General features: G+C 30.9%; 4 protein-coding genes across 5 annotated transcripts; 1 reads left to right on the top strand and 3 right to left on the bottom strand.

Annotated features, from left to right (window-relative positions):
* Positions 1-3,601: 3,601 nt before the first annotated feature.
* LOC124842221 (protein SOB FIVE-LIKE 5-like) lies at positions 3,602-6,531 on the top strand. Of its 2 annotated transcripts, none has more exons than XM_088097573.1 (4): positions 3,602-4,320; positions 4,403-4,486; positions 4,563-4,630; positions 4,723-6,531. In XM_088097573.1, exons 1-4 carry the CDS (start codon positions 3,919-3,921, stop codon positions 4,754-4,756), a joined length of 588 nt encoding a protein of 195 aa, XP_087953699.1. In that variant the 5' UTR covers positions 3,602-3,918; the 3' UTR covers positions 4,757-6,531. The 2 variants fall into 2 exon arrangements, with proteins under 2 accessions (XP_087953699.1, XP_087953698.1); XM_088097572.1 differs by having other exon boundaries at positions 3,758-4,320; positions 4,403-4,463.
* A 956-nt stretch (positions 6,532-7,487) lies between these two features.
* LOC124831419 (photosystem I reaction center subunit N) lies at positions 7,488-8,306 on the bottom strand. The gene is made up of 3 exons (XM_047305423.2): positions 8,056-8,306; positions 7,915-7,961; positions 7,488-7,812 (listed from the first exon to the last, which is right to left on the bottom strand). Exons 1-3 carry the CDS (start codon positions 8,273-8,275, stop codon positions 7,678-7,680), a joined length of 402 nt encoding a protein of 133 aa, XP_047161379.1. The 5' UTR covers positions 8,276-8,306; the 3' UTR covers positions 7,488-7,677.
* Positions 8,307-10,265: 1,959 nt separating this feature from the next.
* Positions 10,266-13,503, bottom strand: LOC124831399 (methyltransferase). The gene is made up of 8 exons (XM_047305380.2): positions 13,293-13,503; positions 12,530-12,603; positions 11,858-12,000; positions 11,698-11,744; positions 11,500-11,608; positions 11,278-11,339; positions 10,857-10,971; positions 10,266-10,588 (listed from the first exon to the last, which is right to left on the bottom strand). Exons 1-8 carry the CDS (start codon positions 13,452-13,454, stop codon positions 10,437-10,439), a joined length of 864 nt encoding a protein of 287 aa, XP_047161336.1. The 5' UTR covers positions 13,455-13,503; the 3' UTR covers positions 10,266-10,436.
* Positions 13,504-17,134: 3,631 nt separating this feature from the next.
* LOC124831398 (phytosulfokines 3-like) lies at positions 17,135-17,842 on the bottom strand. Its single transcript, XM_047305379.2, has 2 exons — positions 17,620-17,842; positions 17,135-17,523 (listed from the first exon to the last, which is right to left on the bottom strand). Exons 1-2 carry the CDS (start codon positions 17,749-17,751, stop codon positions 17,398-17,400), a joined length of 258 nt encoding a protein of 85 aa, XP_047161335.1. The 5' UTR covers positions 17,752-17,842; the 3' UTR covers positions 17,135-17,397.
* Between the last annotated feature and the right edge of the window lie 926 nt (positions 17,843-18,768).

Here is an 18,768-nt window from a genome sequence, read left to right as displayed (position 1 = left end):
ATGTAAGAGTTTGGACATCTATATAATGCACGATGATAATAGGGTTTTGGATTCGTAACCGGTTATTACTTTCTACAAAAGCCACCAAAGCTTTGCATATCACATGCATTAATTCTTGTGGTATGCATTTGCATTATTTACGCCTTCTTTTAGGTTCCTCTAGTTGCTTCCTAGTGTTTCAATAATGAGTATAGATCACCAACTCCTTTCACTGAAAAGATAATAAAAAATAAAAAACCTCATCAATACTAGGAAGCTTCGTTAATTCTAGTTTCCATGTTGGAACAGATAATTTCAGATCGATTGATTAATATTATTTTTAACCAAACATTGACCATTTGGCTATTGTATGAAAATTTAATATTAGTGACGGGTGGCTCAACTTTCATGGCTGCTAAGCCTGTCTCTATTACTCAATCCATTTTTGTTACATAAAAATAAAATAATCAAACTTAAAATCTAAGCATACGATGGACCGCACTGGTAGAGCACCAGATCAACATTCCATTTGATCTTATCCTAATTCATAGGAAACACAACTTAATATATATATTACTTTTTTACTTTCAATAATTAGTCTCTATAGAAGATTTTTAGTTAATTACCTTCAAAAAGATTGTTTTCATTGATAATTTATTTTATCTATAAACACTATAAAAGAAAATTACATAACACAATATATCAAGATAAAATGATCGTTGGTAAATTTTATAAACAAATTGTACAATTTGTCGATAAATGTCTGATATAAATATCATTAAGTAGTTACTGATAAATTTAGGTCATCAGAACATTTATTCATAAAACACGCTATTGAGTCTCATTCTTCTTATTCTTAAATTTCATTTCTTCCTTGTTGTCGTTACACCACCACTATCACCTCTTCCTTTTATTTGTCTTCGTTTCTTCTTTTTCTAAATGTGACAACCACAGTTACAGAAGTCCTTCACCTTCATATCACTAGCGCACCCCCTTTTCTGTATCACCATCAACCCCTCAGTGCATCACCTTATCCTCCTCTTCCTATTCTTCTCTTTTTTGCTATTTTTTTAACTCATATTTTCTTAACATACAAAAAACACTTGTATATTAAACGAAAATTTTGTTGTCCAAATATATAATGGATTTATTGAGGTAAAATGATTGTAAATAATTGTAATGATATGTTACAAACAAAAATATCGTCAACAATAAATAATGTAATTCATTGATGGATTATATTGATGACTTTAATCATCGATTATGGTAATGATAATTTATCGAAAAAAACGTCTATTAATAATATAAATTGTTATTTATCAATTAATAATGTTGATGACTTAAGTAATTAATAACTATAATCATAAGTTATTAACCAAAATATCCATTTGTAAATTAAATTGTAAAATTTATTCCTAAATTTGAGCTTACAAACGAATTGGCTGTTGTCGATAATAATTTGTCACTAATTAAAAATTTGTTTATAATAAACATTTTAAATTTGAGAACATATGCACGGATCTAGTGGAGTCCATGATATATATATATATATATATATATATATATATATATATATATATATATATATATATATATATATATATATATATATATATATATATATATATATATATTAACTTTATAGAAATTAATATTTTTAGTAATTTTTTTTGAGTCAACTTTTTATCTATCAATAAAAACAAAATTTTGATTGCATCTTACTTTCTAAAAGTTGAAAAAAAAAGTCTACTCAAGAGTCAAATTGTATAGTGTATGTTTTGAAGAATAGAATTGATTAATTTCTATTAGTTGAGCTATATAAAATGAAATATATTAAAACTTGTTTTTTTATTTTATTTTATACATTAATATTTTGTTATTTATTAGCAATAATATTTATGTATTTAAATAAAATTATGGTAATTATAAAATATAATCATCATAAGACCAATTATAATTTATTGATCATACAGTATCAGGAAATTGTATTTTGTTTTAAATGAGTTCTATGATAATTGTTATGTATATTTAGCAGTTCAATTTAAGAGCTGGCGTCGGTGACAAATATATATATATATATATATATATATATATATATATATATATATATATATATATATATATATATATATATATATATATATATATATATATATATATATATATATATATATCGAAATATCTTTAAAAACTAATTCAGGTAATTGTTTTTAAATGTGATGTCAAAACAATATATATTTTAAATTTATGTTCTTAAGTTATGATATGAGGTTTTACAAGATTTGTAATATTTCTAATTTTTCTTTACAATTTTAAGAAATAATTTCATTATTGTAAGATAATGCTTTCACTTTTAATGTTAAAATATTTATACAATATATTAAATTTTAAATATATTATCATTTCAATATGTTCTGAATTTTTTTTTTACTAAACTTATGTCTTTAATTAAAGATTCAGGTATATTGAATCATATTAACGCAACTATGTTCTTTAGGACTAAAACCAAAAGTAATAGTTAAATTATTATTTATATTTATTCTATCAATAATTAAATAATACAGATTAGGCTTCTTCTGTATCTTTTCTCTGGCTATTTAAATTGTCTCGCAGTCGTCTAATAGTACCTAGCTAGTACTTCTATTATTTGACCATCGTCACGTGCATAACACCTTTTAAATAGCTAAGATTAAGAATCATTATCCATATTTTGAATTTATATTCATTTGTTGCTCTCAATTTATAAATAAAGTGGACTGAATTGATATTTAAAATGAAAAATATTTTAACAATTCCAATATTATATATGTGTGTGTGTGTATATATATATATATATATATATATATATATATATATATATATATATTTGAATTTATTTATAAAATTGTGTTGTATTGGTGAAATTTATTTATGATTTTATGATTTATGAATTATTATACCACGTCTTACAATACACTTATCGAAGTAGAAAAAAAATGCAGGCGGGATTTAGATGGAAGTGCATGTACACGTGCAGACATGTGTTTAAATAGTACGTAACATTGGAAGTTTGGATAAACGCTGAGGGATTTGAATGTTTTAAATAAAAGAAAGATACGTTATATATAAAAAGTATGAAAGCAATTTTAAAAGGCAAAAGAAGATAAATTGAAGAACTTGATGATTTATGGAAACTATATATAAAGAATATTATAATGAATTTTTAAATAGTTACGCGTTGAAGCCTGTCCTTTTGAATGCAAAGATTGTAAGGCAAACTCAATGCACACGTGCCCACATGCTTATGTAAATCCTGGCAGTGGAAAGTTTTGGAAAGGAGAAAAGGATTGAGAATGTGATTGCATGTGGATACATAAAATCATAGTCAACTGCACTATGCCCCAAAACATTTTCGGTCTCTCCATTGATGCACTTGTATATAAAGCTTGTAAATTAATTAAATAGTACTAATTTCTTTTATGTGTTTTAATTTTTTGATATGTAAAAAATATAATGTTTAATTTGAATGAAAAAGGTGTGTACAGAGGAAATAGAGATGCAGAGTATTTTGATTGTGAAGAGGGTAATTTGGGTCTGGTAAGAGGGTACACTTACACAGTGCTTTGCTGTCTAGCATGTGAAAGAGGTGTGGCTCACCCAACTGGCACTTACTCATTTGCATACAAAGCCGAACGAGAGAGGAGAGTGAGGACAAAAGGAGTCTGCCATTTATTTCACTCTCATTCTCTATGCTCTTTTCAACCTCATATCCACTCTTGTTCTTTCAGTACAACTTGGTGTCTCTCCCTCTGTGGACATTGCTCCCCAAACCAAAACCACATTTCCATTCCCTTAATAGCCTCTGCAACACTTTGATAATTTCTTTCATTCTTTTCTTCCTTTTGGCACTACACCAACTCTTTCATCATAAATTGGAAAAACAAAATTAAAGATAGAAAGATGAACACGTTTGGTTCAGAACTTGGAAGTAGTGGGTGTGAGTCTGGTTGGACTCTATACCTGGAGCAATCTTTCCTTAACCAGAATGCTTCTTCACATCAGGGTGGAACTGAGGGGTTCTTTGAAGAGGAACACAAGGACAAAAGATTCAAAGGTGAAGATTCTGGGGAGGAGGATTTGTCCATGCTTTCTGATGCTTCTTCTGGACCTCCTCTTTTTCCACACTACGACTCTTACTTCAAAGAAGATGTCAATGGTTGCTTCTATTCAGCTTCCAAGGCAGTCAAGCTGGCCAAGAGTGGTAAAAAGAAGCAGAAAGTTAAGGAAAATCAACACCTTGAGGATCAACATCTCACTTTTCTTCATGACACTGCTAGCTCTCCTGTCTTTGACTTTTCCACTGTATGCTTCGTCTTTTGAGCTTGCATGTTATTTCTTCCTTTCAATGTGTTTTCTCACTCATGATTCTTGAAAAAATTTGCAGGACAATGTTACAAGGGGCAACCAACAAACGTCTGTAGGGAGTGTGGTTGATTATTCACAAGGTTTTTCTGCAACTTATTTTATGGTACTTGACTTTGCACCGTTTTTATTTCACCATTTTACACTTCTTCAAAAGACTACAACCATTTATATTCTTTCAGGGAAGATCGTCATTCCAAGAAGAACACTTCGGTTTCCTACAATCAGAAAATGAAGTTGAAGGCAGCAAGTAAGTTTCTTCTTTTGTGTACATGAAGAAAACAGATTTCTAATTTTTGGTTATGATTGAGATCTTTTTAATATGCATTCCTTGTTTGACAGATGGTATGGAGGGAAAAGAATGGGAATAAGGTGAATATATATATATATATATATATATATATATATATATATATATATATATATATGTCGGTTCTGCTAATGGCTGTCTCTGCAATGGATGGAGAATCGCGGTGTTGAAAGGGACCCTGTACCTTTCTCTTATTTTTTCCTTTTGTAGCCGTTAATGTAGTGGGAAACAACATGAAAAGACATGTTTGATTTATTTTTTGTTTGCTTTTTAGCTTTATAAATCTTATTTTGTTGTGAATGAATGATGATTACATTTGCAAGGCAGGCTGTTCATATTTTGTTTCCATGAAGCCCGACGCTCAATATAAATGCAGCACTAACAACATTCAATTGGTTCAAATATTCAATTATAAATGCAATATTTTGCTTTATTAAGAGGAACAGATATTATATCTAAATTCGCTTCAGGGTGAAGCCGGAGAGCAATAATCTTTAATTTAAAATACAAAATGTTAACACGAACTCAGTAATCTCATTTGCTTCAGAAACAAACAAAAAAGAAACTTTTCACTCGTGAAAGGAGTGAGGAAGAAACCAAAACGAGTTTAATTCAACCGGATAAAGCATTTTTTTAAGTAATGAAGCAAAAGGATCATTCAGATTTAGGTTACGTGATACTTTTGTGAGGTAGGTAGGATCAGGTTTCATTTACATTTGATTAAGCAGAATCTTTATATTGGTAATTATTGTAGCCATGATTAAAGAATGATGAAAAAGAGACAGGGACTTTAAGAGTGTTAGGAGGAGGGATGGGTTTTAAGGTTGATGTTGGAATATTTGGCATGTCTATCTCAAAATCTCTTTCAAGCTCTGGAGATCCTGCCTGTGATCTTCTTGACCCAAAGTAACATGCCCCCATTTTGTTTAATTTGTCAACTTTATTTTCCCTTGGAAGGATCATCTTTTACAATATGATATTTGATGTTGGTTTGTGTGGTCTTGTTCCCTCCAACTCTGTCTGCTTGGAAACTGTCATATATAGGACTTTATGTCATCCACAATTCTGCCTTTCACTTTTTATTCCTTTACTTATTCCTAATCAGTTCTTATTAAAATAAAGGGCCAAAATATCTTGCATGAATCCAAAAAGCTTCAACAAAGCTAAAGAAGATACCAACACAATCTAGGATCACAAAATTATAATATTTTCTTTTCTTTCTATGTAATTTTTTTTTTCAACTCATTTTTTTAAAGAGTAATTTGGCTCACACACTACTGATATGACCTATCCAGTTTTAAATAATAACTACTAAATAACAGAGTAATTTTTTGAAGTTAGACAATGGTAGTGTTGATAATGAAAAGTTAAACATGCAGGAGAAATGAAATTGTAGAGAGAGATAAAATAATTAAAAAAAAAGTGAAGATATTTTTTGGCTTGTTGCATTAGATATAAAGGGATAAGAACGAAAAAGGTTGTGGGGGGAAACATTTGTGTTCTTCCAACCACCGCCCAAACCAAACCCCGCTGTCATTGGAAGAGGGTAAGGAGGGTGCTTCGTTGCTTCCAACAAGTTTATTGTCTCATCCCATATTTATTTGATGATGGCCGATTTAGTTTGGATGTTTCCATTTCTCTGGACAATGTCAGTACTCTTGAAGATTGAAAGCTATGTGCCAAGGACATGATAATTTATTGTATAGTCTGAAACTATACCTGATTTCTCACAAATTTCTATGTAATATGCAATTAACTTTTTGATTTATAAAACACTAATAGCATTCAATTATGTATCCCATAAAACTAAGCTAAATCACAGATTTTTTTTTTGTCTTCTACCTGTATTAGTTTCTTTCTCCCATGACTTGAATTACATACAAACTGCGAATATTGCATCACTGCATAATTCTATTTCATGGTTTGAAGCAAAGCGTATACTGTTACTGGTATTCTATTTTATTATGCAGTAAAAGTGAAGTGTAATAGCTTTTTTTTGCCCATTTAGAGAACAACATTGAAAAAGTTTAGCAGGAAAAATTACCTTTTAGTCAAAACCCACACTTCAAATACCAAAGGAATTTTATTTTCTTCCTTGAAAGTAAAGGTGAAGTGTAGACTCTTATTTTGGTAACTGGTACTAAATTTTCACTGTTCAATCTGGCCTTCACAAATAGGACACAGGACTCTCATATTAACCTTGAGGACAAGATCATCTAACCAACTTGTTCCATTGGATAACTATTTGACTGATCATGAAATTTGAAATTTGATCCCTCACAGTGTTACTACAGACAAAACATTGAAGGAAGGTACCCCTTTGTACAGGTGAAGCCGGCTAGATATTTGACTTCAAATTATAACTTGGAAGCATTGGTAAAAGAAATTAATTCTTAGAAGCAAAGTTCATGATAAGAGTTTTAAAATTAAATCTGGCTTTAACTACAAACTGCAAGCATAGAATGCATGTGGAATTTGGATTGGTGAACCTAAAAGTAATGTTTGACCATACTACCAAATCATTCCGTAGTTTAGTCACAGACTTCTTTTTGAGGGAAGACTTTAAGGCCTTGGCCTGCCAATAACATTTCTTGTGCTTTGAACAAGTAATGGCAATGCAGTGAAATGCTTATCTTATTATTATGCTACAGTTAATTGGTTCTCCTGTTCAGTGACGCAACTTGCAAGAACAAAATTGCCAGCATATCCAAATACCCCACAAGATAAAACCAAATCAAAAGAAATCCCACAAAGCTAGAATTGTGGGAGACAATGAAGAATGTGATGCCAACCAATGTCAAAGTAAACTAATTAATTGAATCACCTGAAAAGGTTGTACTCAGAGGATTTCAAGGACACAGTAAATCACAGTGTACAGGGTTCCTAAATGGATCTCTAGTGTACAATTCCATAGGTAGAGCTACGGTCTACAAAAGCAAATTCTGTGTCATCTGAACAACCATTGAAAAGTAAAACAAGAAAACCTTTCACTTGTTTTTTTGAAGCCAATCAAGGATACCCTTTTCTGTATCTGAAACTTCCCCCCCATCCCTTCTCTTCAGTGTTCCTTCCATCAGTTCGAAGTAATCCTTGTAATTTCGCTTGTAATAACTATCCAGCCTCTGCACACAATGTCATACAAAATTAAACACACACCATATTCATGTATTGTACACTAAAAGACAAATGCATGAGTGGGGGAACTCAGCTAGTGATAAGTTTACCTCTTTGTCATTTTTCTCCTTGTTTTCCTCTGATTTCTTCTGATATTCTGGTGATAATTTCATAAAAAAATTATGATGTTAGCAAGACTGATACAAGTTGTGATAACAGAAGAAGAGTAAAGAGAAAAGAGAAAAGTGTACTTTGAAGAAGCTGAGTCCTAGAGTCAGGTATTTGGGTGGTGGCAATTAGAGTGGATAAGACAAGGCCTCTTCTTCCCAATTCCAATTTGGTGCTTAAGGTTGGATTGGATGTGTGTGCTGCTTTTGCTTGTGTTCTATGAACTGCTTGCAAATTAGATGAAGCATACTTGTTTAGTGTAACGGTTAGTGCCATCAATATGCTTTGCCCAATTGAACTCATTGGATATTTTTATTTGTCTTCAATGTCTCTTGTTAAGCAACCAAGAATCTAAGAGTTATCCAAATGGATAATGAGATGAGGCAGACCAAGACGTGTGGACTAGCTTTTGTAGGGACTAACTCATTAAAAAACCAAGAGAAAAATCTAATGTCGTCATGTTGTGAAAATCTTATACCTAATTCGACAAATCATAAATCATAGAATATTTTAAGTTACAATCATTTTTACTTCTATTATTTTTTAAACTAAGGAGTTGACGTATATGTTTGAAAATAAAATTAAGAAATACACAAGTAACATTGTTTTTTATTTTATGATTTTAAAATTTTTAATATTTAAATTAATAAAACTATGGTGGTTTTAATAAGTTTTATATGTTAATTAAATAAAATTTAATTAACATATAAATATATTTAGTTATGTGTTTGTATTTTTTTAAGGGAAGTCGAAATAAATATATTATAGTTTCTTAGTTTTTTTTTAGTGTAGACTTTTTTTTATAGTAAGTTTATTTGACTATTTATATTTTAGAGAACACTTTAAGGAGAGTTTTAAGAGGTTTTGGTGATTTTATTTTAGGTTGACGTGATTTTTTAAACAAAGAGTAATTCTTTAGAGTTTAGATGAAGATCATATCAGTGTTTGTATTTTCTTTGTAAAAGTTTTTCATGTTTAATCTATATCTAATTAAATTTACATTATATTTTACATTTTTTTTAAATTTTACTTAAGATTTTATTTTAAAATGTATAAATTACCTTCTTTTAAATATCTCGATATTATGAAAACAACTAAGTTTTTTTTAAACTAATGTTTGATGATAACATACCAAATAACAGATCAAATTTTTGGTTACAGATCAGGGTAGGATATACACTATCTATACATGACCCTGTTGCCATTAGACGTAAATGTAAATATCTCTATAAAAAAATAATTTTGTTGAAAGAGCAATTAAATATAACTTTTAATATTATCTTATAAAGATTGGAATGATCTTAAAAGACTGAATATGTTATTTTTCAATTAAAATTCTTTTCTTCTACACTGACATGTCTTCAGCTATTTAGAATACTTTATTCATAAGATATAATATTTAAAATCAAACATAAAAACCAAATTAAATGTCATAACTTTTATGTTCAACACACAAATCTATTAACAGCTAAACTTGCAAACTAAGTAAATTTATTGATATGACTATCCATTATAGAACTACTTAAGATAATTATCACTGTAATATTATTTACTGAAAAGTTAAAATAATTACTAAATATAGTTACGGAGAATTTAAAATGCTACAATTTCATTCTTATATTGATATTTTACTATTTTAATAGCTGTTTCTTTTTAACTTTATCTTTTATACTTGTTTTTAAATATTTATTTTCTCTTTCATATTTATCTTTAAAACCTTAAATGGGTAATTAATAATAAGAGACATGTTTTTTCAAGAGAAATGAACCTCTTAGATGAATCATGACGCTCCAGAGACTAGTCTTTTTCGGCTATAAAACATGCTAAGTTCAGACAAAAATAAGGATATCCACACAAAGAAAATTAATGAATTAAAATGAATTACTTTGTTATAATATTGTTGGCCACACATCACAAGTGATAGCTGAGCAATGAGGTTTGAAAGAACAGCAAAAGTCAATAATTACGTTGAATTACCTTATAAACATACAATATTATGCCCTATGATGCATAAATGAGGAGTGGTATTGATCCGGAATACCAAATAGGACATTTAACTTTAAATTTAAATAATATAGCAAACACAAACTTGATGAAATGAGAAATCGAGAGAGAATGGGATAAAAATCTTTAGATATAATTAAAACATGACATTTCAGAAGGTGGCAAGAGAAATGATCTAATTATACCCCAAGTCAAGTCACTAATAAATTCACGTGTTATCCATTATAGAAAATACATTTGTGCAGAATTACCCGATTTGTCTTCAAATTATTCCCTTGCCACAGTTGGATTAATGAATAGAGATGGCCACAGTGAATTCTATCAAATAGAGAAGGAAAAGTTCTACAAAATCTTTACAGCTTTATATCTGTTGCCATAAATTAATCTAAAAGACAAATAAAACAAAATATATATTCTGTTTCTAAAACATAATCATGCCTGACCAACCTACACTGAGGAATCAACTGACCGAAGTTTGCAGCGAGTCAGACCATAACATCACAGTTGCCAAAAGTGATATCGTGGCAGTTTCAACTCGAAGACGATGAGGTCCAAGACTAACAGCTGTAGCACCTGCTTCCATCATCATATTTGTTTCTTTCTCGGTGAAATCTGGAGAACCCCATGGCAACATAAACTAGCGTCAGTTCGATTGAGAAAAAAACAGGTATATATATTCATTTCCTCCAAAAAAACACAGCAATTAATAGGCAAGCACACATGGTTAACAGTGTCATTTTACCCTGATGATGAGAGGGAGAATTCACCTCAGGCTCACAGCCAACCTCAATTTATTATCTAATTATTTGAACTTCCCATCATTTCTAGACATTTGGTGAAACAAAAAGGTGAAATTGAACTGCAATAAACATATACTAACCGCCTTCTGGTCCAATAATTATTAAGCCACTGGTTTCCTTTTCCAATGACGTCAATGCACTAAGAACAGGAGTTGCTTTCGCCGTCGCAACAAGAGCTAGCTTTGATTGTGCAATCTAAGGGAGAGAAAATAGACCGAGCTAATTAATGACATCAGCATAATAAGTTCAGTAATTCTATTATGTAATCATGTATATCAATTAAATAGCCAACAAATAAGACATGGATCAAATCCCTTGTTTAACTCGGAATTTACAGGAAGGAAAAAGGAAAGCACGAAGAAAGAAGAGCATAGACATCCAGAATTACAAACAAATCACTGATTAAAGGAGGTTATCACAATGTACTGGTTAAAATTCTTCTCAAGGAATTGAAATTCATGCATAAATTTCAGTCTAGGTAGTACGAAATGGAGAGCTCACAAGGTGCAAAAGGTCATTAATCTCTATAGTATCTTTCAGAACCATTTCATGCAGTCGTTGACCTGCAAAAGAGGCAAAAATGCAAGGTTAACCAACAAAAGCAAAATACAGTGCCGTCTTAGACCCAAGTTTAAAATTCACTTCAGTCAGAATGAATCAAAGAAAATTCCGACGGGAGTATAATAATTGTATAATCTCAAATGAAAGTAAAAATATAGTTACATTGTTTGGATGCTGCTAAAATGACACGTTCCAATCTGTCCACCCGATTTTCTGATATCGATGGAGAACGTTCAGTCAATAGAGGAGTTACACTACTGGCTCCAAGTTCCTATCGCATTTAAACATGAATAAAAGAAAAGAACCACAACACATTGTAAGTCTAACCAGATAAAATCTCAAGATATCACTGAAACGTACTGTGCACTTTTCTACAAGCCAGTCTGCACGACCACCCTTTAGCGTACCTAGACAGATATCGTTCTCAATGAGTGAAAATTTGGTTGTAAGAACTAAATAGTACAAAACATGCAGCAATTATTCAGTAGTTGTAGTTTGGTAAAAGACTACAAGAACTTGCCAAAACCAGCAAACACGTGCAATTGTGTATTTTGTGGAGGTATTGATATCAAATCACTCGATGCAACAAAATCAAGCCCACTGCGATCAATGTCCTGTATGCATCCTTCTACAAGACCTCCTTTTCCATTGAACAGCTGTACCCTTGAACAGCATAATTAGGATCATCAACAAAAATCTTCTTCAGATCAGATTGTAACTGTAGTGCTAAAAAAATGAGCAAGAACTATCTCTTCCTTTGCATCCCTTGAATTAGTACCAAAGAAAATTGTGTCTAAATAAACGATGCAGGCTAGCAAAATATTTTCCATAAATCATTCAAAATAAACTATCAAAGCAACTCCGTTCTCATCCACCTTTTTCAGTACTAATAAATTATTAAGAGACACTACCCTACAAGATTTGTGCAGACAAGACGTTCGACATTCATCTACCGTGATTTACTAATGCCTTTATACCTCTTCCTAATTGACATCGGAAATTACAATTACTATCATATAAAAATTTAAGGAAAAAAAAAAGATAAAATGAATCGGGTTTCTCTCATAAGGAAAAAAAAACTAACGTAATTTGTATGAATAAATTAGATTTAATTCAAGAAAGAAAGCGAAATTAATATCAAACTTCAAGGAATGGCCTATCTAATTAACGAGCAATCATCAATCAGAATTACCTATCGTTGGTGCTTAACCTCAGTACTTTTGTCATATGCCAAAATTCATCACCTTGCACGCGTATAACACTACCCTGCATTTTCCCAGGTAAAACTAAATAAAACAATAAACATATCTTTAATTAAAAAGATGGTATGTAATTTGAAAAATAGCTTCCTTTGTATCCAAGCGATAATCTTTCACTGAAAAGAAAACAAGAAGTAAAGCAGAAAAGAGAGAAAATACCAGAAAGATGAACAGAAAAAAAAAACGAACACTTGAACACTGCATTCTTATTCTCTCACGGAAATAGAGAGCAAAAAAGGAGTATATAAACAATAAGAAAAGAAACAGAAACAAAACAGAAAAGAAAACAGAAAAAGGCGCTGAGCTGAAAAGAAGAAGGCTGAGCGAAAACGTAGTGATCAAAACTGTTTGAAAAGAACGGAAGATTTTATCATTAATCAAACTATATAAGGCACAGTGAATAGAACTACAGTTTAGAAGGGGAACATTGAAAAAAGAAATGTCAGCAAGCCGTTAAAATGGCCTTTTCCAAACACAAATAATGAACTTTGCCTAAGCCTTAGCTCCATGAAGCTAAGTGCTGCTTATAAATTACACCCGACAAAGATAGTGACAAACGAGGGGTTGCTAACTGGAACTGGTTACAAATTGAAATTACAAACAGTGGAATCGATAAGGACTCGCGCAGTAAACATGACTGTAGTAATATGAAAGAGTCATAAAAAAAGCCGAGAGAAAGAAGAAGAAAATGAATACCTTGAAAGGAGGAAGAATTTCGGAGTAGAAGCGAGGAAGGCCACCACGTGACTGGTCTCCATAATCGGAGGAGGAAGAGAATGTCATTGCACGCACCGTCAGGTTTCGGAGCCATGACCGATTCACGAAGCGAGGGGTTACGCCTCCTAGGGTTTGCAACATTTCTCTACGGCACCCACTTCAATTTCAATTGTGATTCTTCTTGTCTTCACCGGCGGTTGTTTTGCATTTGCAGGGTGAGAAAGAAAAGGTTTATGGCGGGAAAACCCACCACGGCCCATAGGTTAGGCCCATCTAAAATTCTAGTCTAGAAACAATTGCTTCCTGCACACCCATAATTTACTACGAATGAGATCGTCATTGAACATGTTAATAATGGCGTTTCTTAACAAACTAATTTCAGTCCAATTATTAATAATTATATTTCACCTTAAATTGTTTAGTTTAATAATTATACAGTACAAATGATATCAACTATTAAGTAATTCAAAAAAATTTCTAAAAACTAAAAAGGTAAATGAACAAATTGCTTCTTCAATGTGAGTACTAACAATTTAACGTTTGAAATAATGAAAAATTTAATAAACTAAATTCTTCTCTAACATTATAACCCAATAAAAACGAGACTACCTTGTTTGTATTATGTAAAAGCAGCAAAGTTATTTCATCATTTCATTAAGTACGGATATAACATGAAGAGTCACAATATTTGTTTTATCTGATTAATCAAATAGATTAATGCTGAATTATAATAATATATGCAGAAATCCAGTTTGAGGCTTGGTTTTCTTAACTGGTACAAAAAGTCCGTGCATGCTTTTGAATGGAAGACAATGTAAATTATGATCTTATTCATTGAAAGTAGTGATGAAAAATAAATTAGCATTGGGTAATAATCCGTTCTCACTGGATAGGTATTAATTAGGAATCGAAGGGTGAGGTTAGAAGAAAAACGAGTGAGTTAAGTAATACATAAAAAGAAATCCACAAAGTTTTAAGATTGAAAATAGTATTAAACATATTTATTATATTTGAGTTGGCTCATAATTTGAAATTCATTAGATCCACCTTTAAAACCTTTATTCTTATAGTTTAAATAACTTTTTTTGCTACGATGTCTCTACTGATGTGAATACAAAATTCAATTTCATAAAATTAAATTAGTTTTATATTTATATCTTTTTTACTTTCTGTCATATAAAAAATATTACTTTTATTTCTGAGAATTCAATAACGTAAATCCTTAATTTAGTAACAAAAATAAATATACCTATTTGTATACTTTCTTGTTTCTAGCATAAAATTTATATAAATTATAATAACATTAAAAAATATGTCATTTTGATATTATTTTTATTAGTTGTTATCGTTCGTATTTGTGATAAAAAAGTATTTCATCAAAATTTAGAAGAGTATAAAAATGAATATTAATATATCCATTATTGAGAGAAAAGGAATAAAACAGAGATATCATAAACAAAAATAAAAATAAAGATAAAGATACGTATGAACTTTTACGGGATTGGGTTACTATTTCATTAATCCTCAGCGTTGAACGTTATAATCTTGAAACATAATAAATTTGCAATCTAGTTATGGTTTGTAAGAAGTGACAATGATGTTGAAATTAAAGAAAGAGAAAAATGTTAATGTTTGATTTACGCTGGCTTTATGGATTATTGTAGAGTTTGACTTCCCTTTTAAGGTAAACATAAAAATGATGAGAATAATTAGCACTGGTAATCCTAGGTGTCGAAGTCAAAGATTGTAGTAATTGTAACTAACTTTTTTTTCGAAATAGAGTGTGGTAGACCAGATGGAAGTATAAATCAACGGAGAAGCTTCTATAGTTAGGTGATGGATCTACATTTCTAAGCCTATTAATCCACTCAGAATAAAATTTCTTTAAATTTGATGATAGTGGTTTGGAGTCAGCCGAAGGACACAGCATCAATAGCATGTCAAAATCATGCTTGTAGGCCAACTTATCTACATTGGTCAACAATGCACTAACTGGCCTATGATGATAAACTCCATGGTAAATATGTTAAACAATCACTCCATACTATATATTTACCATCCTACAGATAATATCTCTGTTTTTAAAACAAAAAATGAACGGACACGATGACAGATAAGATAAACATTTTTGCCTCTTGGATTTTTCTGTAATGATGTGCTCTGTGTGTGGGCATGTAGCTGCAAAGTCCACTGCTAGTTGTTGTTTGGAACATGATATGTTTTATATGATTAAAGGCCACTGGGAATCTCTTCCTAATCGAAACCTTGTCAACAATACCTATATTGTTTTAAAAATTTTAAGTTAAAGATAATATCAATTTTTTTTATGAAGATTGAATTCAGTAAATTTTATTTTAAGAACTAGTAACTGAGTGAAAGATTAATTTTAGTAATTCTTTTTTTTTTTTTGTGATAATATTAACAGTAGGTTAAGTCAGACTGGAAATGGATTCCGTACATTCAAACATTCCCGTAAGCACGAGTTTAAACTATTGGATATACATATATATGGTTTACATTTTTGGACATACATTTATAAAATAAACTATATAAGACATTTAATCTCAATGAATGGTTATGATTAATTGAATGTGTGTGAATGCATCAATACCCTGGCAATAGGAATATCTTGACAGAGGATAGCACTTGATGACCTAAAGGCTAAAGCATAGCTAGCGTGATCACGATGACTGATTATGAATGCCATTTTTGCCAATCTGCTAGTTATGAAGGCAGTGGTAGAAAAGATGGACCTTTTACATTGGGGAGATGGGGTTTGAATTTGGAGATTTTTTCTCAAGGAAAACTCGTGGAAACTTCTCTTTTCTTAGAAATGATATTAGTGGAAAAAAAAAAAATCTATCTTGAAGGTAAAATATTTTACTCTGGCTTAATTTACCCAACCCACCAAAGAGTTTCATTTGGTAGACTTTGAAGCAAAAGGAAAGTGTGTTCCTTTTCATATTTATGTGTTGTGTTTTTAACAGTTTTTCTACTTAAAAATTGAAATCAATTTATGGCTTAAATGTTTGTCTAAATCATTAAATTCATAATCCACAACAAATTATTGTTGCGGTGCCAGCCAACCAATACCGTGAGCCAATCAAACCAGACTTAAAGGGTTTAGCTTTACAAAATTTTATTTATTTATTTACCACACGAAACAGGGTATGCAAATAGCAATAAAAAATGAGCGTCGGGTAGAGACGAGTATGGCTGAGACAGCTTTTTCACAATGTTTAAGATAAATTAATTTTGAAGTATTTGATTTTTGTTCGATCCTTCGCGAGGAACTTCATGAATCTTATCAGAATAATAATCACGACGTAGTCATTTAGCCAACATGGTTCAACTAAAGCAAGAATATTTTGGGTGGCAGTGGCATCGTATCTTTTGTCCCAAACAAGTTTCATTATCCTTTAACAGTGTATATATATATATATATATATATATATATATATATATATATATATATATATATATATATTATAAACATTGATTATAAGCAAAGAAACGTCAAAGCTATAATCGTGAAGGATCTGTGATTTGAAGCTTTTCTCTTTTGTCCATCCCTAATGCACATGTTATTATTCACTTTGGGAACCAAAGTGCCTTTCGGTCCATTGTGTTGGTTATTTCCCAAACAAGTTGAACACTTTACAGCTGATGCAGAGCTTCATCATGCAAGCTTCCATTGTCTTTGATATGACCAATCAAATTGCGACCATGCCACTAGGCACCCACCACCACCTCCTCCAAAAAAAAAACATACTTTTCGGATGTCCGAACCCAGTTTCAAAAAAATTATGGATGAATAAAAATAAGGGTAATATCCAAATTTATATCAATCAAAATCGACATCCACATATATGCATCGGTTTACAATATGAAACAAAAAGGAATACTTCTTTTAATACAGATTATAAGAAACTCCTATCAGCAGCTGCAGGAAAAGAAAACTAAGTGTTTCAAAAGTGGATTATATATATGTATGTATGTGAAAAGTATTGCTTATGCATAATTACAATGATAAGCGAGGGAGTTATATATAGCTTGCATCTGATATGAGAAACAGGTATGAATCTCATGGTTTGTGGTTCTGTGTGTAGATATAATCCGTGTGAGCCACGAGTGTTCTTCTCATCAAGCAATCTTCTTCTGAAATACCATCACAACTTTCCTCCACGTCTAACTTCTCCTCTTCCAAAGCCTTAAAGCACATACGAGAAGAAGATTATTAACAACTGAATAACACGTATGATGTATGTAACTGTTCATATGATATGAACTAAGAAAATTAACTCACCACATGTTGAGTTTTGGTTGAAGTGAAAGAGGAAGAAGCAGGGCCAAGTCTTCCAGCATATGTGGAGGTTAAGAAGAGGAATAACACTGCAAGGCAAATGGTGGCACTAATGACCTTAGACGACATTTTCATTCTCTGCTTTCTAAGAAAACCTACCAACTAGCAATTACTGTGTGTATCTTATATATGTTGATCATGCTCCTAGAATATGACTCTATGATGAATTTATATAGATGGTAGGTGTAGGGGCAGTAATGGAACTTTACTCTTTGGATTGTTAACAGTAGAGTCCCGTGTTCGCGTGTGTACATATAACTAACTATGCAGAACTTTTATAAAGAGAATATGAAAGATGTATAAAATTCTTACTAAAATTTAATGCGTAAGAAACTGTTACAAAATCACTACCTTATTGTGGTGGGGACTGTTCTCACTATTTTTTGCATTTAAAATACTTTTAGAATGTTCTTTCACGAAAGAATCTCTTTTGACTTTTGAAAGATGAATAATGTTTATGCTACGACCATTCAAGATCAGTGTGGAAGGTGTGTCTGAGACGGATAGTTGATTAGAGTTGGACATCTAGTGATCATGGTATGTCATCAAAAACTAAGATTTTAAGTTTTCTTATAAATATATATAATGAGATTTGACAGAGGTTATGAACGTGTGGTTTTGACAAATTGCACGAAGCCTGACAAGGAATGGTGGCGGATTTTTTAAAAATAAATATTGACTGAAAATTAACATAAAATAAGGTGAAATTTATGGGAGAACACTACTATATATGTGATATTGAAGATAGTTTTTCGTAACAGATGTTACTTTCATCTTTAATAGTACCATATAACTTAAGATGTTAAATAAATGCATAAAATAATATATTGAACACATTGTTGTAGTGTTGTTTATGTATTATAACATATAATTGAATAATTATATCAGATTAACAAGACTTTGTACTTCAAAATATTTGAAAAAACATAATGCAAATAATCAGCGGCAACAATTGAACGTATGCCGGCCTTGGAGTATTTAAATTGGTAGAAAAAAGAATTTCCAACATCATGTATGGTTATTTTCACTCGAAAGTGCAAATGTATATTCAAGCATAAAATATGACGTTGCTATGCTATGATTCGTTTCAAT

The sequence above is a fragment of the Vigna umbellata genome, chromosome 8 (genome assembly GCF_029865625.1).
Source record: "Vigna umbellata cultivar VRB3 chromosome 8, Vumbellata_1.0, whole genome shotgun sequence".
Lineage (NCBI taxonomy): Eukaryota > Viridiplantae > Streptophyta > Magnoliopsida > Fabales > Fabaceae > Vigna > Vigna umbellata.
The sequence above is the reverse complement of the archived record's forward strand: the minus strand, read 5'-3'. Positions and strand labels throughout refer to the sequence as shown.